This window comes from Elephas maximus, chromosome 7 (assembly GCF_024166365.1).
Source record: "Elephas maximus indicus isolate mEleMax1 chromosome 7, mEleMax1 primary haplotype, whole genome shotgun sequence".
Classification (NCBI taxonomy): domain Eukaryota; kingdom Metazoa; phylum Chordata; class Mammalia; order Proboscidea; family Elephantidae; genus Elephas; species Elephas maximus.
The window spans coordinates 43,514,605-43,538,948 of NC_064825.1; the positions used below are offsets into that span (position 1 = coordinate 43,514,605).

The window sequence follows — 24,344 nt, forward strand, 5'->3', positions numbered from 1 at the left end:
ATATAATCGATATTTGTATATAGATTTTGTATCCTGTACCCTTGCTAAACTCACTTATTAGTTCTAGTAGCTTTTTTTGTAGATTTCATCAAATTGTTTACATAGATAATCATGTCAACTGTGAGTAAAGACAGTTCTACTTCTTACTTTCCAATGTGGATGCTTACTATTTCCTTCCTTCATCTGATTACACTGGTTGAAACCTCTAGTACAGTGTGGAATAGAAGGCGTTGAGAACAAATATCTCTGTTTTATTCCTTATCTTAGGGAATAAACATTCAGTCTTTTATCATTAATTGTGATGTTAGCTATAGATTTTTCAAGGATGCCTTTTTTCTGGTTGAGACATTTCCTCCCATTCCTAGTTTGTTGAGTGTGGGTACTGGATTTTGTCTAATGCTTTTTCTACGTCTTTTGAGATGACCATACGGTTTGTTTTGTTTTTATGTAGTGGATTACATTAATTGATTTTTGAATGGTAAAGCAACCCTGCATTCCTGGGATAAACCACACCTGGTTGTGGTATATAATCCTTTTAACATGTTGCTGACTTTAATTTGCTAAAATTTTGCTTAGAATTTTTACATGGATGTTCATGAGGAATTGTTCTTTGGTTTTATTTTCTTTTAATGTCTTTGTCTGGTATTGGTATCAGAATAGTCGTGGCTCATTCAGCAAACTGAGGATTCCATTCCTCTCTGTTTTCTGATGTATTTCTGTAGAATTGGAATTATATCTTAAATGTGCTGTAGAACTCACTAATGAAGTCCCATTGATGTGCAGAGGCTTTTTTTGTTGGTTTGTTTCTCTTTTATTGTGGGAAACTTTTAACTACAACTTTAAGTTTTTGAGTAGATATACTACTATATAGGATATCTATTTCTTCTTGATTGAAGAACATTGGTAGTCTGTGTCTTTCTGAGAATTGATACATTTCATCCACATTGTTGAATGTGTTGCCATGAAGTTGTTCATATCACCTTATTATCCGTTTAATATCTGTAGGTCTGTAGTAATGTCACCTCTCTCATTCCTGTTATCGGTAAGTTGGGCCCTCTCGTTTCCTTGACCAGTCTGGCTAGGGTTTATCGATTTGATCAGTCTTTTTCAAGAATCAGCTTTTGGTTTCCTTGATTCTTCTCTTTGTTTTTCTGTTTTCTAACTCACTGGTTTTCACTTCAATCTTTATCATTTCCTTTCTTCTGCTTACTTTGGTTTAATTTGTCAATCTTTTTCTTCTTTCTTCAGGTGGAAACAGGTCATTGATTTGGGATCTTTCCTTATAGCAGACATTTAGTGTGGTAAATTTACCCCTACGTACTGCTTTAGCAGCATCCCACCAATTCTAATATGTTATGCTGTGCTTTTCCTGCAGTTCAAAATACTTTCTAACTTCCTTTTTTTTATTCTATGAGTTATTTAGAGGAGATAATTTAGTTTCCAAATATTTGAGATTTTTCCAGAAATGTTTCTGTTATTGATTTGTCATGTAATTCTATTGTGCTTAGAAAGGCTACTCTATATGATTTGAAACCTTTTAAATTTCAGGCTTATTTTATGGCCCAGAATATGGTCTACACTGGTAAATGTTCTGTGTGCAGTTAAGAAGAATGAGTACTCTGTTGCTGGATGAAGTATTCCATAAATGTCAGTAATGTTAGGTTAGTTAATAGTGTTATTCAAGTCTACTAAGTCATTTCTGCCTGCTTGTTCTATCAGTTACTGAGAGGAGTATTGAAATCTCCAACTATAATTATAGATTTGTCTTTTTCTCCCTTTAGTTCTTTAGTTTATGCTTCATATAATTTTTTTTTTATAATTTTTATTTTGCTTTAAGTGAAAGTTTACCAATCAAGTCAGTCTCTCACACAAAAACCCATATACACCTTGCTACACACTCCCAATTACTTTCCCCCTAATGAGACAGCCTGCTTTCTCCCTCCACTCTCTCTTCCGTGTCCTTTTCACCAGCTTCTAACTCCCTCCACCCTGTCATCTCCCCTCCAGGCAGGAGATGCCAATATAGTCTCAAGTGTCCACCTGATCCAAGAAGCTCACTCCTCACCAGCATTCGTCTCCAACCTATTATCCAGTCCAGTCCATGTCTGAAGAGTTGGCTTCGGGAATGGTTCCTGTCCTGGGCCAACAGAAGGTCTGGGGGCCATGACCACTGGGGTCCTTCTAGTCTCAGTCAGACCATTAAGTTTGGTCTTATGAGAATTTGGGGTCTGCATCCCACTGCTTTCCTGCTCCCTCAGGGGTTCTCTGTTGTGTTCCCTGTCAGGGCAGTCATCGGTTGTAGCCGGGCACCATCTAGTTCTTTTGGTCTCAGGATGATGTAGTCTCCGGTTCATGTGGCCCTTTCTGTCTCTTGGGCTCGTAATCACCTTGTGTCCTTGGTGTTCTTCATTCTCCTTTGATCCACGTGAGTTGAGACCAACTGATGCATTTTAGATGGCTGCTTGCTAGCATTTAAGACCTCAGATGCCACTCTTAAAAGTGCGATACAAAATGTTTTCTTAATAGATTTTATTATGCCAATTGACTTAGATGTCCCCTGAAACCATGGTCCCCAGTACCCCTGCCCCTGCTACGCTGGCCTTCAAAGTATTCAGTTTATTCAGGAAACTTCTTTGCTTTTGATTTAGTCCAATTGTGCTGACTTCCCCTGTACTGTGTGCTGTCTTTCCCTTCACCTGAAGTAGTTCTTATCTACTATCTAATTAGTGAATACCCCTCTCCCACCCTCCCTCCCTCCCACCTCTCATAACCACAAAAGAATGTTTTTTTCTCAGTTTAAACTATTTCTCAAGTTCTTATAATAGTGGTCGTATACAATATTTGTCCTTTTGCCTCTGACTAATTTCACTCAGCATAATGCCTTCCAGGTTCCTCCATGTTATGAAATTTTTCACAGATTCCTCACTGTTCTTCATTGATGCATAGTATTCCATTGTGTGGATATACCATAATTTATTTATCCATTCATCCATTGGTGGGCACCTTGGTTGCTTCCATCTTTTTGCTATTGTAAATAGTGCTGCCATAAACATGGGTGTGCATAGATCTGTTCGTGTAAAAGGCTCTTATTTCTCTAGGATATATTCCAAGGAGTGGGATTGCTGGATCGTATGGTAGTTCTATTTCTAGCTTTTTAAGAAAGTGCCAAATTGATTTCCAAAGTGGTTGTACCATTTTACATTCCCACCAGCAGTGTAGAAGTGTTCCAGTCTCTCCACAGCCTCTCCAACATTTATTATTTTGTGTTTTTGGATTAATGTCAGCCTTGTTGGAGTGAGATGAAATCTCATTGTAGTTTTGATCTGCATTTCTCTAATGGCTAATGATCGTGAACATTTCCTCATGTATCTGTTAGCTACCTGAATGTCTTCTTTAGTGAAGTGTTTATTCAGATTTTTTGCCCATTTTTTAATTGGGTTATTTGTCTTTTTGCAGTTGAGATTTTGCAGTATTATGTAGATTTTAGAGAGCAGGCGCTGATCAGAAATGTCATAGCTAAAAACTTTTTCCCAACCTGTAGGTAATCTTTTTACTCTTTTGGTGAAGTCTTTGGATGAGCATAAGTGTTGATTTTTAGGAGCTCCCAGTTATCTAGTTTTTCTTCTACATTCTTTAGAATGTTTTCTGTACTGTTTAGGCCATGTATTAGGGCTCCTAATGTTGTCCCTATTTTTTCTTCCATGATCTTTATCGTTTTAGATTTTATATTTAGGTCTTTGATCCATTTTGAGTTAGATTTTGTACATGGAGTGAGGTATGGGTCTTGTTTCATTTTTTTGCAGGTGGATATCCAGTTATGCCAGCACCATTTGTTAGAAAGATTGTCTTTTCCCCAGTTAACTGTTTTGGGGCCTTTGTCGAATATCAGCTGCTTATATGTGTTTGGATTTATGTCTGGGTTCTCAATTCTGTTCCATTAGTCCATGTATCTGTTGTTGTACCAGTACCAGGCTGTTTTGACTACTGTGGCGGCATAATAGGTTCTAAAATCAGGTAAAGTAAGGCCTCCTACTTTGTTCTTCTTTTTCGGTAATGCCGTATTTATCCGAGGCCTCTTTCCCTTCCATGTGAAATGCTTCATGTAATTTTAAGCACGGTTATTAGAGCATAAATATTTACGATTGTTATTCCTCTTGATTAATTGACCCCTTTATCATTATGAAATGACCTTGTTTATCTCTGTTAATATTCATTACTTTGAACTCTTTGATATTATTAGAACCTCCACAGCTTCCTTTTGATTAGTGTTAGCATAGTATATCTTTTTCCATCCTTTTACTTTTTTTCTTCCATTGTACTTTAGATGAAGGTTTACAGAACAAACTAGCATCTCATTAAACAATACACATACTGTTTTGTGACATTGGTTGCCAGCCCCATGACATCTCAGCACTTTTCAACCTTAAGTTCCCCCTTACCAGCTTTCCTGTCCCATCCTGCCTTCTTGTCCTTGCCCCTGGGCTGGTGTGCCTATTTAGTCTCCTTTTGTTTTATGGACCTGTCTAATCTTTGAATGAAGGGTGAACCTCAGGAGTGACTTCATTACTGAGCTAAGAGGGTGCCCGAGGGCCATACTCTCGGGGTTTCTCCAGTCTCTCTCAGACCAGTAGATCTGGTCTTTTTTGTTTGTTTGTTTTTTGAGTTAGAATTTTGTTCCACATTTTTCTCCAGCTTTGTCCAGGACCCTCTATTGTGATCCCTTTCAGAGCAGTCAGTGGTGGTAGCCGGGCACCATCTAGTTGTGCTGGACTCAGTCTGGTGGAGGCAGTGATAGTTGTGGTCCATTAGTCCTTTGGACTAATCTTTCCCTTGTGACTCTGGTTTTCTTCATTCTCCCTTGCTCCAGATGGGGTGAGACCAGTGGAGTATCTTAGATGGCTTCACAAGCTTTTAAAACCCCAGACACTGCTCACCAAAGTAGAATGTAGAACATTTTCTTTATAAACTGTTACGCCAATAGAGCTCGATGTTGCCTGAGACTAGGGCTCCCACAGCCCTCAGCCCAGTAATTTGTTCCCTCAGGGAGTTTGGATGTGTCTGTGGAGCTTCCATGACTTTGCCTTTGTCAGTTATGCTGGCTTCCCCAGTATTGTGTACAGTCTTACCCTTCACCAAAGTTACCACTCACCTATTGTCTATTCAGTGCTTTTCCCTCCCTACCCCTTGCCTCCCTCATAATCATCAAAGATTGTTTCTTTTTGTGTGTAAATCTTTCTTGGATTTTTATAGTAGTGATCTCATACAATATTTGTCCTTTTGTGATTGACTTATTTCACTCAGCATAATGCCCTCCAGATTTAGCCACGTTGTGAGATGCTTTGCAAATTCATCATTGTCCTTTATCGTTGCCTGGTATTCCATTGTATGTATGTACCATAGTTTGTTTATTCATTCTTTTGTTGATGGGCATCTAGGTTGGTTCCATCTGTTTGCTGTTGTGAATAATGCTGCAGTGTACATGGGTGTGCATATATCTATTCATGTCGACAGCTCTTGTTTCTCTAGGATGTATTCCTAGGAGTAGAATTGCTGGATCATATGGTATTTCTATTTCTAACTTTTTAAAGAAGTGCCGTATTGTTTTCCAAAGTGGTTGTACCATTTTGCATTTCCACCAGCAGTGCTCAATAGTTCTAATCTCCCCACATCCTCTCCAACAGTTGTTATTTTCCATTTTTTTGATTCGTGCCAGTAATGCCGGGGTGAGATGGTATCTCATTGTGGTTTTGATTTGTATTTCTCTAATCACTAGTGATCACAAACATTTCCTCATGTGTCTGTTAGCTGCTTGAGTATCTTTGGTGAAGTGTCTCTTCCTTTGCCCACTTTTTGACTAGATTATTTGTCTTTTTGTTGTGGAGGTGTTGGGTTTTCCTGTAGATTTTAGAAATTAGACCTTTGTCGGTTTTGTCATAGCGATAAATTTTTTCCCAGTCTGTAGGTTCTCTTTTACCCTTTCGGTGATATCTTTTGATGAGCATAAGTGTTTAATTTTTAGAAAATCCCAGTTATCTAGCTTATCTTCCAGAGTTTGTGTGTTACTAGTTATGGTTTGTATCCTGTTAATACCGTTTATTAGGGCCTCTAGCGTTGATACTATTTTTCCTTCTATGATCTTTATTGTTTTGGGTTTTATATTTAGGTCTTTGATCCATTTTGAATTAGTTTTTGGGTATGGTGTGAGGTATGGGTTCTTTTTCATTTTTTTGCAGATAGAGCATCCTTTTATTTTTAACTTGTTTGTATGTTTGTATTTAACATAAATTTCTTGTTGGCAGCATAAAGTTGGGTTTTGAGTTTTTATCTAATCTGAAAATCTGCCTTTTAATTGGGATGTTTAAATCATTTATATTTAACGTAATTGTTGATATAGCATGTTTGAATCTATTGTCTTGCTGTTGGTTTCTAATTGTCCTATCCGTTCTTTGCTTCCTTTTCCTTTTTTTCTGCCTCCGTTTGGATTGTTTGAGTATTTTTCCTGATTTCTTGCTGTTTCCATTGTTTGCTTATTAACTATAACTTTTTTTTTTTAGTGATTGCCTCAAGGTTTATAGTATACATATTTAATGTCAGTTGATATTTTACCACCTCATGTATAATGTACCTTTACATATATTATAAATTCCACATTTTGTTGTTACTATTTTTGTTAAAACAGTTAATATCTTTTAAAGAGATTTAAGTAGTTACCATGTCTGGGTCACCGAATTCCTTTGTGTATATCCTGGTTTCCATCTGATATCATTTTCCTTCTGCCTGAATGACTTACCTTAATATTTCTTATAATACGGTTCTGCTAGTAATGCACTTTCAGCTTTTGTATATCTGAAAATGTTTTTATTTCACCATTGTTTTTGAAAGATATTTTTTCCTGAGTATAGAATTCTAGGTGGATGAGTTTTTTCTTTTAGCAGTTTAAAGTTACTTCATGATCTCTCTTTTCCATTGTTCCAGTGAAAAATCTGATGTCATCCTTATCTTTGTTCCTCTCTACATACAATCTTTTTTCTATGGCTGATTTTAAGATTTTCTCTTTATCACTAATTTTGAGCAATTCGGTTATAATGTGCCTTGGCCCAGTTTTATGTTTCTTGGGTTTGGGGTTCATTGAATTTCTAGAATCTATTTTTTTTTTTATGAGTTTATAGATTTCGTCAGGTTATTCAGCCATTATTTCTTCAAATATTTTTTTCTGTTCCCCCTCTTTTGGGGACTCCAGTTACCCATGTATCTGTTCACCTTATGATATCACATAGCTCACTGATTTTCTTTTCTTTGTTTCATTTTCGATAGTTTCTCTTCTTATGTCTTCAGTCTTACTGATATTTCTTCTGCAGTGTTTACTCTGTTAATACCATCCAGTGTATTTTTCGTCTTATATTGTAGATTTCATATCTAGAAATTTCATTTGTTCTTTTTTCTATCGTCCATGTCTCTGCTTAACTTGTGAATTTATAGAATACAGTTTTAATAACTTTTAATTGAAATTATTTACAGCTTTTATAACTGCTTTTAATAGTTGTTTTTATGTTCTTTTCTGCTAATTCTAATATCTGGGTCAATTCTGTGTCAGTTTTGGTTGATTTGAATTGTCTCCTCATTATGGGTTATGTTTTCCTCCTCCTGCTTTGTATACCTACTAATCTTTGATTAGATAATAGACATTGTGATTTTTTACCTTGTTGGATGCTGCATATTTTTTTAATCCAATAAATCTTAGTATGCTTTGTTCTGGTATGCAGTTAAGTCATGTAAAAACTACTGGGTACTTTTGAGTTTTGTTTTTATGATTTGTGAAGCAGGTCCAGAGCAGTGCTCAGCCTAGGATCAATTATTCCTTACTACTGAGACAAAAACAAAGCTTCAGGAATTGACAGAATAACCACACATCTGTCAGTTTGTCAAACACAAAACATTGATATCCAAGACATTAGTGAACTGATAATTGTCAGATTGGACAATTATATGGTCTACTATGCCGGGAGTGACAAATTGAAAAGGAATGGCATTGCATTCATCGTCAAAAAGAAAGTTTCAAGATATATCCTGAAGTACAACACTGTCAGTGATAGGATACTATCCGTACACGTACAAGGAAGGCCAGTTAAACGACTGTTATTCAAATTGACACACCAACCACTAATGCTAAAGATGAGGAAATTGAAGATTTTTACCAACTTCTACAGTCTGAAACTGATCAAACACACAATCAAGGTGCATTGATAATTGTTGGTGACAGTGGGTGGGTTATTTGGAATGGGAAAGTTGGAAACAAAGAAGGATTGGTAATTGAAAAATATGGCCTTGGAGATTGAATGATAGAATTTTGCAAGACCAACAACTTCTTCATTGCAAATTCTTTTTTTCAACAATATGAGCGGTGACTATACATATGGACCCTGCCAGATGGAATACACAGGAATCAAATTGACTGTATCTGTGGAAAGAGATGATCAGAAAGTTCAATATCATCAGTCGGAACAAGACCAGGGGCTGACTGTAGAACAGACCATCAATTGCTCATATGCAAGTTCAAGTTGAAGAAAATTAGAACAGGTTCACAAGAGCCAAAGTACTCACCTGAATATAAACCAAAAAACCAAACCCGGTGCCGTCGAGTCGATTCCAACTCATAGCGACCCAGTAGGACAGAGTAGAATTGCCCCATAGAGTTTCCAAGGAGCACCTGGTGGATTCAAACTGCCGACCCCTTGGTTAGCAGCCGTAGCACTTAACCACTATGCCACCAGGGTTTCCCACCTGAATATATCCCACTGAAATTTAGAGACCATTTCAAGAATAGATTTGATGCATTGAACACTAATGATTGAAGACCAGCTGAGTTGTGCAAGGACATCATACATGAAGAAAGCAAGAGGTCATTAGACAGGAAGGAAAGAAAAAAACAAAATGGAAGAGAATCTGAAGAGATTGCAGAAGAGAGTCTGAAAGTTACTCTTGAATATAGAGTAGCTAAAGTGAAAGGAAGAAATGGTGAAGTAAAAGAGCCGAACAGAAGATTTCAAAGTCAGCTTGAGAAGACAAAGTATTATGATAGAATGTACAAAGACCTGGAGTTAGAAAAACCAAAAAGGAAGAACATGCTTGGCATTCCTCAAGCTGAAAGAACTGAAGAAAAAAATTCAAGCTTTGAGTTGCAACACTGAAGGATTCTACAGGGAAATATTAAACTCAGGAAGCATCAAAAGAAAATGGAACAAATACAGAGTCACTGTACCAAAAAGAATTGGTCGCTATCCAGCCATTTCAGGAGGTAAAATATTCTCAAGAACCAGTGGTACCAAATGAAGAAGCCCAAGCTCCACTGAAGGCACTGATGGAAAAACAAGGCTCCAGGAATTGACAGAATACCAACTGAGATGTTTCAACAAAAGGACGCAGCGCCGGAGGTGCTCACTCACCTATGCCAAGAAATTTGGAAGACTGGAAGAGATCTATGTTTGTACCCATTCCAAAGAAAGGAGATCCAACAGAATGCGGAAATTATCAAACAATATCATTGTCACATGCAAGTAAAATTTTGCTGAAGATCATTCAAAAGTGGCTGCAGCAGTATATCAACAGGGAACTGCCAGACACTCAGGCCAGATTCAGAAGAGGACATGGAACGAGGAATAGCATTGCTGATGCCAGATACATCTTGGCTGAAAGCAAAGAATACCTGAAAGATGTTTACCTGTGTTTTATTGACTATGCAAAGGCATTCGACTGTGTGGATCATAAATTACAGAATACATTGTGAAGTATGGGAATTCAAAAACACTTAATTGTGCTCATGTGGAACCGATACATAGACCAAGAGGCAGTCTTTCAAACGGAACAAGAGGATACTGCATTGTTTAAAGTCAGGAAGGGCATGCGTCAGGGTCGTATCCTTTCACCCTACGTACGCAGTCTATATGCTGAGCAAATAATCTGAGAAGCTGGACTGTAGGAAGAAGAATGTAGTATTAGAACTGGAGGAAGACTCATTAACAACCTGCACTATGCTGCTGACTCAACCTTGCTTGTCGAAAGTGAAGAGAACTTGAAGCACTTACTGACGAAGATCAAAGTCTACACCCTTCAGTATGGATTACACTTCAACATAAAGAAAATAGAAATCCTCACAAGTGGACCAATAAGCAACATCATGACAAATGGGGAAAATAGTGAAGTTGTGAAAGATTTCATTTTACTTGAATCTACAGTCAGTGTCCATGGAAACAGCAGTCAAGAAGTCAAACAACACTTTGCATTGGGCAAATCTGCTGCAAAAAAAGAAAATCTCTTTAAAGTGTTAAAAAGCAAAGATGTCACTTTAAGGACTAAGGTGGGCCTGACCCAAGCCATGGTGTTTTTAATCACCTCATGTGCACGTAAAACCTGGATAGTAAATAACAAAGACTGAAGAAGAATTTATGCCTTTGGATTATGGTGTTGGTGAAAAATATTGAATATACCATGGCCAAAAGAACAAACAAATCTGTCTAGGAAGAAATACAGCCAAAATGCTCCTTAGAAGCAAGGATGGCAAGACTTCATCTCACATACTTTGGACATGTTATCAGGAGGAACCTGTTCCTAGAGGGCATCATGCCTTGTAGAGTTGGAGAGTCAGGGAAAAAGAAGAATGCCCTCAACGAGATCAGTTGACACACTGGCTACAATAATGGTCTCAAGCATAACAAAGATTTTGAGGATGGTGTAGGACTGGGCAGTATTTCGTTTTGTTGTACATAGGGTCGCTACGAGTCAGAACCGGCTAGACAGCACTTAACAATGACAGCTGGTACAAGGCGTTCCTGAGTACTCTAGTGCCTGGTCAATTATAAGTTTTTCAGTCCAGCTGGTGGGAACAGGTACTGTTTCAGGTCATGTATACGCACAGGCACTGTTTCCTGTCTTTTTGGATGATTCTTTCCCCAGCCTTGGATAGTTTCTTCACACTTATGCACCGATCCGCTCTCTCCCGAATACTCCTGGGTGATCCTGTGTACATCTCCAGAGTTCTCTTTTCGTGAAGCTTTCTCTGCTCTGACTCTGTCCTGTGAACTCTACCTACTTTGGTCTCCCCAGATTCTCAGATCTGTCTCCTCAATTTAGGGAATCCTCTGGGCTACACCTTAATCTCCCTCCCTGAACTGTGGCCTGAAAATCCTCAAAGTAATAAGCTGGGCTGCTTGTAAGGCTCGCCATATTTGTTTCCCATTTCTTACGGAACACTGTCTTTTGTTGCTTGATATCCAGTGTCTTGAAAACCATTGTTTCATGTAGTTTGCTTGGTTTTTTAGTTTCAGGCAAGAAGGTAAATCTGGTCCCTGTTTCTCCATCTCGGTCATAGGCATATATATAGATAGATATGTATAGTGTGTATATGCGTATATAAAGTTGCTGTCAAGTCAATTCCAATTCATGGAGACCCCATGTGTTTCAAAATACAACTGTACGCCATAGCATTTTCAGTGGCTGATTTTTTGGAAGTAGATCGCCAGGTTTTCTTCAGAGGGGCCTCTGGGTGGACCTGAACCTCCAACCTTTCAGTTAACAGCTGATTGTGTTAACCATTTGCACCAACTAGAGACTCCATTTTATATATATTAAAAACAAATAAACCCACTGCCGTGGAGTTGATTCCGACTCAGCGACCCTATAGGACAGAGTAGAGCTGCCACATAGGGTTTCTAAGGTAGATTCGAACTGCCTAACTTTCGGTTAGAAGCAGTAGCTCTTAACCGCCATGCCACCGGGGTTTAGTGACTAAAGGCATTTTGTTCTATTAGCTCTTCAGCTATTTCCTTCCACCTGGGAAAGCCACAGTAGAATGTGGTTGATAAGTTGCTGAGGTGAAAGGACTCTACCCCCAATGGATGGGAGGGCCTGAAAGGCAAGGAGTGACCCAGCTGAAAAAGTTCAAAATTATTCCGTGTAGTTTTCATAACATTTTCTGTCCACTTCTCCAGATGCAGTCAGTTTGCAGAGCCTATAACAGTATGCCCTTCCCTGGGACTGTATCCAAATTCAGCTTCAGCCCTGCTGTAGCTCACCACAGAAAGTTCTCGCTCTTTGAAAAGCTCTTTCAGAGTTAATTTTTGGTGGAACAGCTAAAGAACATCATGACTTTAAGGAATATACTTTTCAATAAATAAAGGGAGTACAAATCACATTACACAATGTCATTCCATTATAGTTTGAAAGGATCCACTTATATATGCTCTCAAACTTTCTTAATGCAACTTCCACATGGCTTTGCAGCAGTGCTTAAACCACACAAACAGAATTTGTTCAGATCTAAAAATAATTTTACCTCTCAAATGGCTTCAACAGCTGATAAAGTGGGCCTGCTGTAATTCAGAAACAGTTTTACAGATTTTTGGCCACTAGGTGGTGGCATTGGCAATCCCTTGAAAGTAAACTTTGGCTTCGTTATACATTTATTACTTGAAGCTTTTACAAATATGGAAACAATTAAAGAGAGAGAACAAACCAAAAAAAAAAAAAAAAAAACCTGGTCATAAAGAATAAGTATAATTAAAAAATTAAACATTTTAAGTGATTGCAAACATCTTGAATTTTAGGATTGTTGGTGATAGGGTAGTTATAAAGGTAGGCATTTTTCAAGTGCTATGAATACACTTTTTAATTGTATAACCCTAAAAATAGAATCCTAGTACCTTATTCTATGATGTTGCGCACCCTTTATGTGACATTCGGGATTAAATTGTTTAAAGAAGTCACTGGAGTATTATCATAAAAAAAAAATTATCATAGGACGTATTAAATAATAATTACCCATTACCTAGGATTTGGTAAGGAGCCCTTTCGGCACAACATTTAAGCGCCCGGCTGCTAACCGAAAGGTCGGTGATTCAAACCCACCCCGTGGCTCCGTGGGAGGAAGGCCTTGCAACCTGCAGCCATAAAGCCAAGAAAACCCTATAGGGCAGCTCTTCTCTGTCACATGGGCTTTTAGGAGTTGGAATAGACTCCACGGCACCCAACCATAACAAAAGCATTCGGACTCTTTTCTTCTGATTTGTTTCTTTAGGTTCACAAAAAGATATGAGGATCTTAGATGCAAAATTTTCATACATTCCAAATCCATCAATAAAAATATGGAAGTGTAGGGGAAAATAGAAATTTGAACTATACGTTTTAGTTAGGACACTTTATGGATCTAAAGTTATTTTTTGGTTTGAGTACCAGGAACATTTTCTGTACAGCTAGGTTGCTTATAAAATTGTCCCATTTGCTATGTACTAAATAAAACTTGGCTATGTAGAATTCTTAAGGAATGAGTCTCTTAGAAGAGCGAGTTTCTCAGATAACTGAGGATTTCTTTAGGCAGTAATTTTATTTAAATTTCAGTTGAAGTATTCCTAAAATGTATTACATACTTCCTTGTGTTCCTAAATCGAGCCAGTAGAAGAGCGTCTGCCATGTATTGGTGACTTGAGGCTCCGCTGTATCAGGGGTTGTCCTCTTCTGCAAGGCAGTGCCATCAGAGCCTATCATGGTGTGGAATATTCTTTGCCCCTGTGTTGAATGTCCCCGGACTGCTGTGCCTTTGAGGTCCCGTAAATGTTTTTCATGCATCTGTTTTGTCTTCTCTTGGTGTCACTTCTTGTTATCAGTGGCATGCCTGTGGCTAATGTTTCTCGTGCTTCGTTGTTGTTGCTTCTCTCAAATGATGATACTTATTTGGGTTGTGTGTGAAAGAAAAATATACTGTCAGTGAACTTCCTCTGAGTGATACGTATGGGCCCCCGGAACATAGTCCCTCCTTAACCATAGCTTGGCTTTCTGCGGTTTCGGTTACCGCGGTCAACTGCGGTTCGAAAATGTTAAATGATGAATCTCACACCATCCCACTCCATCATTCACATGACTTTTATTGCAGTAGGTTGTTACAATTGTTCTATTTTATTAGTTATTGTCGTTAATGTCTTACTGTGCCTAATTTATAAATTATACTTTATCGTAGATATGTATGTAGAGGACAAAACATAGTATATATAGGGCTTGGTACCATCCGCGGTTTCAGGCATCCACGGGGGATCTTGGAACATATTCCCTATGGGTAAGGGGGACTGTTGTACATGAATTTTGTAACTTTTGGATACTCAGAAGCCTTATAAAATATCTTGTTCTAGTATGTATATCAAAATATTTACATATTTAGAGGTGGTGAGTGGAATCTGAAAAATTGGATGAAAGTGTTTATTTTTATGTTTAGCCCCCTCTTTGGCTTTCTTGGAAACCCTGGTGGTGTAGTGGTTAAGTACTATGGCTGCTAACCAAGAGGTGAGCAGTTCGAATCTGCCAGGTGCTCCTTGGAAACCCTACAGGGCAGTTCTACTCTGTCCTATAGGGTTGCTATGAGTTGGTATCGACACGATGGCAGTGGGTTTGGGTTGGTTTTGACCTTCTTGGGGACCTGGTGGCGCAGTGGTTAAGCTTTAGGCTGCTAACCAGAAGATCAACAGTTCAAATCCACCAGCTGCTCCTTGGAAACCCAATGGGGCAGTTCTGTTCTGTCCTAAAGGATAGCTATGAGTCAGAATCAATTCCATAGCAATGGTTTTGTTTTGGCCTTCTTAGCTCTAATTAGGAACCCCTTTTCTGTGGGATGGTTTAAGTACCTGACCCTGGTAACCTATCTGAGGCAGCCGCTGAGGGTACTCCACCACTCCCTGCTGTTTACTTGCCTTTTTATCTTTGTACCACTCTACTCACTTCTCTTTTTTGAACTTCATTCTCACTGCTTTATTATTCTTCCTTTGTAACCTTTGTAATCTCTCTTTTGTACCTTTTGGTAATGTTATGGACTTTGATAAGCCCTGCTAGCAGCATTTAAGCTTAAAAGGTTGGTGACTCCTTTTGAAAGGTTTAGCATTAGTTGACTATTAAAAATAATTCTACTACTTGTGTGATTTTTTTCCCAATATACCATACAGTTATTTTCATAAGGTTTACAGTGCTGTTTGTTATGGGATTTGACCAGTTTTCACTTTGGCAATTATATTTAGCTGTTCAGTTTTCTCCTCCCTCTTCACCTCCCCCTCCCCACCCTCATTTCCTTTGGATTTTTCACTTCCTTTCTTTGTTTACTGCACTCATGCTCATAGTTGCCTACATTTCATGTGGAATAAATGATTCATGTCCATAATTCTTGGCTCCTAGGAGATAAAAATTTTATGCAGTAATGTTATTGATTATATTTCATTGGTTCCCATAATGTACTCTGTACAGCACCTCTAGGCACGGTTACTCTCAGATAAAGTACGTATGTGAATACTTTCTGAGACTCTTAATTTATATCTTGAATATTTAATCAGTCTATATTGTTGGAAACCCTGGTGGCGTAGTGGTTAAGTGCTATGGCTGCTAACCAAAAGGTCGGCAGTTCGAATCCACCAGGCGCTCCTTGGAGACTCTATCAGGGCAGTTCAACTCTGTCCTATAGGGTTGCTATGAGTCGGGATCGACTCGACGGCAACAGTTTTTTTTTTTTTCTTTTTCTTATAAGGCCCACTGTTGACTGGATACTTTGTGCTATAGCCAGAATACTTGAATTCAACCTTTTTTTGGAAGGGCGGGACAAATTTGGGAGGCCCCTGGTAATGCCCAAGGACATTTTACTTTCCACCAATGACAGGCAGAACTTGGCAGAGATGGTGTGTATGTGAGAATTTATTGATTTCAAGGCCAAAGTTTTGCATTACAGTTGGAATTGACTCCACAGCACCTGCTATTCAGCCTTTGCAGTATAAATTCACTTTTATCTACCCTCACCTTCACCCTGCAACACCCTGTAACTTTTTGCCTACATCCATAGTCAAAATGAAAGAAGCATAACCTTGGAAGTTGCTGGGTTATTTCAATCCTACCAGCAACAGCCTTTTGTGGTTCACTAATGGAAATAGTATCAGACTTGTGAGCGGAAGGGCTGCTGTGGGCACCTCAGTAATGGATTTGCTGCTCACAGTCTTTCTTCAGGCAAAGGAAGACTACATGCAGTGTACTGTGCCATCAGTTTAATGACAGAGGCAGAAGGCTGCATGCAGTGTACTGTGCCATCAGTATAATGACAGAGGCGGAAGGCTACATGCAGTGTACTGTGCCATCAGTTTAATGACAGAGGCTTCCCACAGATTATTTCTGCCTTTTTCACTATTTCTTCAGTCTCTACTTGTTAACCTTTTTTTTTTTTTTTCCTTTTTGGTGGTTCATTGCAGTTGAGGGTCTCATCCCAAAATAACAGAACTTTATACTGATCACTTTGTATTCCCTTAGCAATGTGGGCAGCATCATTTTGCATTAGACTCTGCACCTTAAGAGTGTGAGTGTGGGTGTGTGTGTCAGAGTACACATCTTGCTGCTGTAGTTAAGGACCAAGAACCACATCTGTGTGTGTGTGTCTTTTTTATTATTATTATTTAATCACCACCACTATATTAGAAAACTGGCAAGAGAAAATAGTACCAGAGAGAGAGCCTGAAGACCTAGGTTCCGGTCCTGGCTCTGCCACTGACTATCTGTGTGACTTCTGGCAAGTCACTAAATCTCTCTGAACCTCTATTTCCTTATTTTTGAAATGAGGAGGCTGGAATAGTTAATGTCTAAGCCTCTTCTTGATTTAAAATTCTGCGTGCTGATGTGCACAGTAAACATTCAGCTGATCTTTCAGTAGTCTTATATTTTGAGGGTTGCTGAAAGGTTTGATATGACATTCTCTTAGTGCCATTTTATTAGTATAATCAGATAAGGTTTATGTTCTTGGAATTGTTTCTTATGCAAATATACTGAAAAGGATAATTTCTCTTTTTCTTTCTAGGACAATGGCTTTGTGCATATTCATACCCCAATAATAACATCCAATGACTGTGAGGGGGCTGGAGAACTTTTTCAAGTTGAAGTAAGTTGTGGGTTCCCATCTTGGGGGACGTGTTCCTGTTTGATTTTTTTTTCCATATGAGGATTTACTTTAAGTTTAATAAAGAGTAATAAGGACAGAAGACCATGACCAGCACCAGAAATTTTGTTATTAGTAATCCTTGTTGTTGTTGGGTACCGTCGAGTCAGTTCCGACTCATAGTGACCCCAAGTACCACAGAACAAAACACCGCCCAGTCCTGCTCCATCCTCACAATTGTTGCTGTGTTTGAGCCCATTGCTGCAGCCACTGTGTCAGTCCATCCCGTTGAAGGTCTTCCTCTTTTTTGCTGAATCTCTACTTTACCAAGCATGATGTCCTTCTCCAGGGGCTGGTCCTTTTGATAACGTATCCAAACCATATATAGAAAATCCAGACTGTTCTGTATTACTTAAACTGTGACCAAAAGGAGCAGATTGTTAACTGAGTACTGCATTTGCTTTTCTTATCATGTCACTGTGAATTGGTGAACTAGAGAAATTTGAAGAGATTAATAAAGATCATAATATATCTTTTGTGTAAATTCAACTGCTAGTTAATATTTTTAGATATAAGTTATATTTTTAAAGATAAACAAAAATAGAAAAGTATGTATGTGAAAATTGTTTTCTTTTTCAAAGTCTTTTTAGCCATGTTGAGGCTAAGCACCTTAAAATCAGGCTGCCTCCTTCCCAAAAAACTCCAGAGGCATAAGTAGTGATTGGGATACCGTATGCCTCATGGGTAACAATTAATGTTCTTCTGAATATTGAAGTAAAAAGAATTACCCACCTTAAAGACATTTCCTAATCCCTTAACCTAAACCATTGAATATTAAAAACTAAATGGCAAGGAAGGAACACGTGATTTAAAGGAGTTTTTACGAATAAGAAGGGAATTATTAAAAGGACTCATAGGAAATGTATGTTCTATAAAACTCATGAAGTCTTTTAGTTTAATTCTTTGTTCTGCAATCAAATTTTTGAGCTCCTAGCGTGTGCCAGGCATTGTCAGCCTACCGTTATTGCAGATAATTTTAACAGTTACCAGTTTTTCTTACTTGTAGGCAATTGAAAGCCTTTCATTTACCAGTTTGACAACCTGTTTAAAATCACTGGCCAATGGTATAATAATGGTCAGAGATGAATGTATGTTGATGAGTGGTGCTTTTTATATTTAATTAATTTATTTATTTCTTTATTCCTAAGTAATCAAGGTTCTTGTTTATATATTTGATTGATGCCATCAAATGACAAGACCTAAATATAACTGCTTTCTCTTGCTCAGAACTTTCTGACTCATGATAATGATGTTTGCTCTTTATTTTATTGAACAAGGTATTCACTGGGAGAAATTTTCCTCATATGTTAATGTCATTATTCAAAATAATAATTAAATGCTATCTTTCTTCAGATATGACTTGAACAAATCTTGATGATAATTAACCTTCTGCAAAAAGCAGAAGGTTGTTGCTCTTTGAAAGTGGGAATGTTAGGGTCTCTATATATTAGCTCAAAGAAGGCAGCAAATGATAAAATAACAATGTATAAATTCCAGAAAACATTCTCCTGTAGGTGTTTATTTTCTCATTAAACCTTAACCCTTTCAAGACCGAGTTATTTTCTCCTTTGAATTTGTTATTTATACTATGCGTTTTCACTAATGGGAGTCATGCTGATTAAAGGATCAGTTCAGAATTTTTGTTATTAGAGATTTTGATACCCATTATCTGGGATCATATATATATATCCCAGTGGACCCTGGACATAGTAAATCCTGGCAATGTGAGTCAATGATAGGATCTTTTTTTTTTTTCTTTTTAAAATTTTATTTCTTGGAAATTTGTAAAACATGAAGGCACCTGGCAATGACTGCACATACATTTTATTCTTGTCTTATTTTTCTTAGCCATTTTATTATTTTTTATGAAAGTTTTTAAAAGAGGTACAATGCATTTTTCCTTGCTGCAAAAGAGGTACTTATACCACAAATAAATAAAGCCGAGGGATTTTTTTTTATCTCAGGAAAATTACCACTACAATGCATTCTTCATTACTGCAAAAGCAGTACTTAAAGGCCAGATACATAAAACTAACGAAATTTGAATCTCAGGGAAATTACCACTATTATTGTATTCTTCATTATAACAAAAGCAGTACTAACAGCTAAGAAGCAGAAACAGCTGCCCTGGAACACTGCAGAACTGCTCACAGCGGTGCAGTAAACTTGCTACACATAGAAGTATTGATAGGCCCTAAGATTAAATGGGAGGTAAGAATGACTTATGGGAGTTCCAATTGGTAAGAATGACTTATGGGAGTTCCAATTTCTTGAAAAGTACCACTGCAGTGCGTTATTCCTTATTTCAAAAGCAGCATTTACTGTTCAGAAGCTAGAAAAGCAGGCAGCCGGTAACACCTGGAAACAACAAGTGACATCAAGGAGAAGATGGCCCTCTATGACTGAATGAAGATGGAATAGTTTATTCTTGTTATAAGAACATTTTCATGAGAGCAGAGTAATTGGGAAACATAGTGAGGAGGCTTATCTCTTAGAAATAAAGGGAAACCTGTCAGAAGTTTGGAAAATTCACGTATCCAGGAGGCATTGTCTAAGACCATGCTCAATCTACACAAAAATGAGGCTCCAATTCAGGGTTCTTGAGTTTCACGCATTTCAGAAGGCCCCCGTGTTGAGGCTAAGCACCTTAAAATCAGGCTACCTCCTTCCCAGACTACTCCAGAGGCATAAGTAGTGATTGGGATACCGTATGCCCCATGGGTAACGATTAATGTTTTTCTGAATATCAAAGTAAAAAAGAATTACCCACCTTAAAGACATTTCATAATCCCTTAACCTAAACCATTGAATATTAAAAACTAAATGACAAGGAAGAAACACGTGATTTAGAGGAGTTTTTACAAATAAAAAGGGAATTATTAAAGGGACTCAAAATTAAACAAGTAATACATAGCAAACTAAACAGTCCCCCAAATAATAATTTGGAATTAACTGCTTTGCTACCAGGGATATCCTATAAGCTGGTCTGGGTAATTACAATATGTATATTTTGGCCTCTAAGCAAACACAAGGCAAGTTAAATATGAATAAATAGGAAGAGGAAAAATGAATTTCCGAAGCCAAACAAATAAGACGTTCTCTGTGTTTACAATATTTCAGGATGAGGGAGAGAATTTTTATACAGTGGAATTAGACTTGTTTATTTGGAGTCCCAGACAGAGATGCTCTTAAATTCATTGATCCTGGGCTTCTGCAGACAGGGTCTAGATCAGGTTTCAACAATCTGGCTTTTTGTGCTACGACTCACTGTCTCTGTTGCTTTCAGAAGTTCCAGCTACGAAGACTGGTTTTCTGTCTCTGCAACTCCTATCCGCTAAAAGCAGTGCTTTTTCCTGCTTATTCCCACCTCACACACCTCTGTGTTTCCAGGATTCAAATGTGTTAATTTCCTCCTTGCTGCCTGTGGAGTTTGAAACTTGGCACCCTACTTTTAGGAGAATGTGGCCTTTCATATTTAAATTCTTGCTTTTCTTAACAGTCTCCTTTTTACTCTGACAGCAATGAAGTATCAGTAAGTATTTAAAGGTAAAGATGCCTAGTACACAGTTAGCTTTGAGGGCAGCGGAGCGGCCACCTTGAAAAGCGTAGTTTGAAGATGTACTTCTAAACTAACACTTTTGAGAAGTGAATGCATGCCCTATCATTTTAGTTTTCCTTTTCCCCAGCTCCGCTTTTATAATTTGTTCAGTTTTGGGGACTTCTGAATACACATGTAGGAAGCTACATTCAAGGCATTCATTTCTTATTTAGCAGACATTTGGCACCATCTGTGTTCAAGATGCTGTGCTAAATGATATGAGGGATATAAGGATGTAGTTGATATAAAGATGTAATCTGACCTGTAAAGCTGGTGTGTTGGCACGGACAGATAAAGGAAGGAACATGCTTTTCATTCACTTTTGTTGTTACTCACCCTACGGTATTCTTAGTTTGTACATTTTTCCTTTCTGTCTTAAGGCCCTAGCAGAATTCCCAAAATTACGTTTGGTCCTTAAGATTCTAGAGCAACTGGGTTGACTCTTGGTAGATAAAAGAAATTAGAGCTTTAGCAAAGAAGTTTATTAGTGGTTATCAGGCATGGGAGGGAGGGGGAAAGAAGAAATCATGGTTTAGGAAGCATTGTATTTCTGTTTATGATAATGGGAAATTCAGCAGTGGGCATTGGTGAGGGTTGTATGTACAATATGGTTGGTGTAACTGGTGTAACTAAATTGTACATGTGAAAAATGTTGAATTGGCAAATGTGTTTTATGTTTTTTATAACAAAAAATTTTTAATTAATTTTTTAAAAAGTTGATGGAAAATAAGGTGAAACTGCTTTATGTGTACATTTGAGGTTTTAGCGTTACTGATTATAGGTTAGATATGGAGTCTAGAGGAAAATTAGATCAGTATGTCTGTCAGTTTGTCATACTGTGGTGGCTGCATGTTGCTGTGATACGGGAAGCTATGCCACCAGTATTTCAAGTACCAGCAGCGTCACCCATGGTGAACAGGCTTCAGCAGAGCTTCCAGACTAAGACAGGCTGGGAAGGACCTTGCAATCTACTTCTAAAAAAATTGACCAATGAAAACCTTATGAGTACCAGCTGAATGTTGTCTGGTATACTGCCCGAAAATGAGCCCCACAGGTTGGAAGGCACTCAAAGTACGACTGGGGAAGAGTTGCCTCTTCAAAGTAGAGTTGACCTTAATCACATGGATGGAGTCAAGCTTTCAGGACATTCATTTGTTGATGTGGCATGACTCTAAATGAGAAGAAACAGCTGCAGACATCCATTAATCATCAGAGCATGAAATGTACAAAGTATTAATCTAGGAAAATTGGAACACATAAAGATCAATATCCTAGGCATTAAAAAAAAAAAAAAAAAAGGCATTAGTTAGTGGAAATGAACTGCACTGGCCATTCTGAATTGGACAACCATGTAATCCACTATGCAGGTAGTGACAGATTGAAGACAAATGATATCACCTTCGTTGTCAAAAAGGACATTTCAAGATCTACCCTGAAGTACAACGCTGTGAGTGATAGGCTAATATGCATACGCCTACAAGGAAGATCAGTTAATACGACTGTTATTCAAATTTTTGCACCAACCACTAATGCCAAAGATGAAGGAAATTAAAGATTTTTAGCAGCTTCTGCAGTCTGAAATTGATCAAACATGCAATCAAGACGCATTGATAATTGCTGGTGATTGGAATGCAAACGTTGGAAACAAAGGATTGGTAATTGGAAAATATGGCCTTGATGATAGAAATGACAGTGGAAATTGAATGATAGAATTTTGCGAGACAAACAACCTATTAATTGGAAATACTTTTTTGAACAACGTAAATGGTGACTATACTCATGGGCCTTGCCAGGTGGAATACACAGGAATCAAATCAGTTACATCCATGGAAGGAGACTATGGAGAAGCTCAATATTATCAGTCAGAACGAGGCCAGGGGCCAACTGCAGAACAGACCATGAAATACTCATAAGTAAGTTCCAGTTGAAGCTGAAAATTTTTTTTAAAAATCCACAGGAGCTAAAGTTCAACTTTGTGTATATCCTACCTCAGCTTAGAGACCATCTCAGGAACAGATTTGATGCTTTGAACACTAGTGACTGAAGACCAGATGAGCTGTGGGATGACATCAAGGACATCATACATGAAAAAAGCAGTAGGTCATTAAAAAGACGGGAAGGAAAGAAAAGACCGAAATGGATGTCAGAAGAGACTCAGAAACTTGCTCTTGAACATAAAGTAGATAAAGTGAATGGAAGAAATGATGAAGTAAAAGAGCTGAATAGAAGATTTCAAAGGATAGCTTGAGAAGTCAGAGTAAGGTATAATGAAATATGCAAAGACCTGGAGTTAGAAAACCAAAAGAGAAGAACACACTCGATATCTCTCAAGCTGAAAGAATTGAAGAAAAAAACCTCAAGCCTTGAGTTGCAATATTGAGGAATTCTATGGGCAAAAATTGAACAATGCAGGAGACATCAAAACAAGATGGAAAGAATACACAGAGTCACTGTACCAAAAAGAACTGGTCAACATTCAGCCGTTTCAGGAGGTAGCATATGATCAAGAACCGATGGTTTTGAAGGAAGAAGTCCAAACTACACTGAAGGCATTAGCGAAAACATCTCCAGGAATCGATGGAATACCAGTTGATGTGTTTCAACAAGCAGAACCAATGCTGGAAGCACTCACTTGTCTATGCCAAGAAATCTGGAAGACAGTTACCTGACCAACTGACTGAAAGAGATCTGTATTTGTGCCCATTTCAAAGAAAGGTGATCCAACAGAATGTAGAAATTATCAAACAATATCATTAACATTACACACAAGTAAAATTTTGCAGAAGATACTCCAAAAACGACTGCAGCAGTACATAGACAGGGGACTGCCAAAAATTCAAGCCAGATTCAGAAGAGGACATGGAATGAGGGATATCATTGCTGATGCCACACGGATCTTGGCTGAAAGCAGAGAATACTCAAAAGATGTTTACTTGTGTTTTAGTGACTACACAACAGCTTTGAACTGGGTGGATCGTAACAAATTATGGATAACGTTACAAAGAATGGGAATTCCAGAACATTTTATTGTGCTCATGTGGAACCTGTACGTAGACCAAGAGGCAGTCATTCAAACAGAATAAGGGGATGCTGTGTAGTTTAAAATCAGGAAAGGTATGCTTCAGGGTTGTATCATTACCATACCTATTCAATCTGTATGCTGAGCAGATAATCCAAGAAGCTGGACTATAAGAAGAAGAACAGGGCATAAAGATTGGAGGAAGTCTGTAGCAATCTGCAATATGCAGATGATACAGCCTTGCTTGCAGAAAGTGAAGAGGACTTGAAGCACTTACTAATGAAGATCAGAGTCTACAGCCTTCCATATGGATTACACCTGAACATAAAACAAAAATCCTCACAACTGGACCAGTGAGCAACATCATGATGATGGAGAAAACATTGATATTGTCAAGGATTTCATTTTACTTGGATCCACAATCAACACTCACTGTCTCAGGCTGGGTTCTCTAATGAAGCAAAACCAGTAAAGCATATAGATGTATATAGAGAAACCAAAACCAAAACCAAATCCATTGCCATTGAGTCAATTCTGACTCATAGTGACCCTATAAGGACAGAGTAGAACTGCCCCATAGAGTTTCCAAGGACCATCTGGTGGATTCGAACCACCAATCTTTTGGTTAGCAGCTGTAGCTCCTAACCACTATACTACCAGGGTTTCCATAGAAAGAGAGAGAGAGAGAGATTTATATCAAGGAAAGGGCTTACTCAGTTGTAGAGGCTGCA

The 24,344-nt window shown here is 38.1% G+C and overlaps 1 protein-coding gene across 5 annotated transcripts in view; it reads left to right on the top strand.

Annotated features, from left to right (window-relative positions):
• Positions 1 to 24,344, top strand: part of NARS2 (asparaginyl-tRNA synthetase 2, mitochondrial) — a 193,195-nt gene that overhangs the window by 13,993 nt on the left and 154,858 nt on the right. For all 5 annotated transcript variants that reach the window (XM_049889693.1, XM_049889692.1, XM_049889691.1 and 2 more), the window contains one exon: positions 16,859 to 16,939. Coding sequence is in view for 3 of the 5 variants with exons in the window: in XM_049889691.1 (XP_049745648.1) it covers positions 16,859 to 16,939 (81 nt within the window). In the remaining 2 variants the exon portion in view is untranslated. The remainder of the gene's footprint in view (positions 1 to 16,858; positions 16,940 to 24,344) is intronic.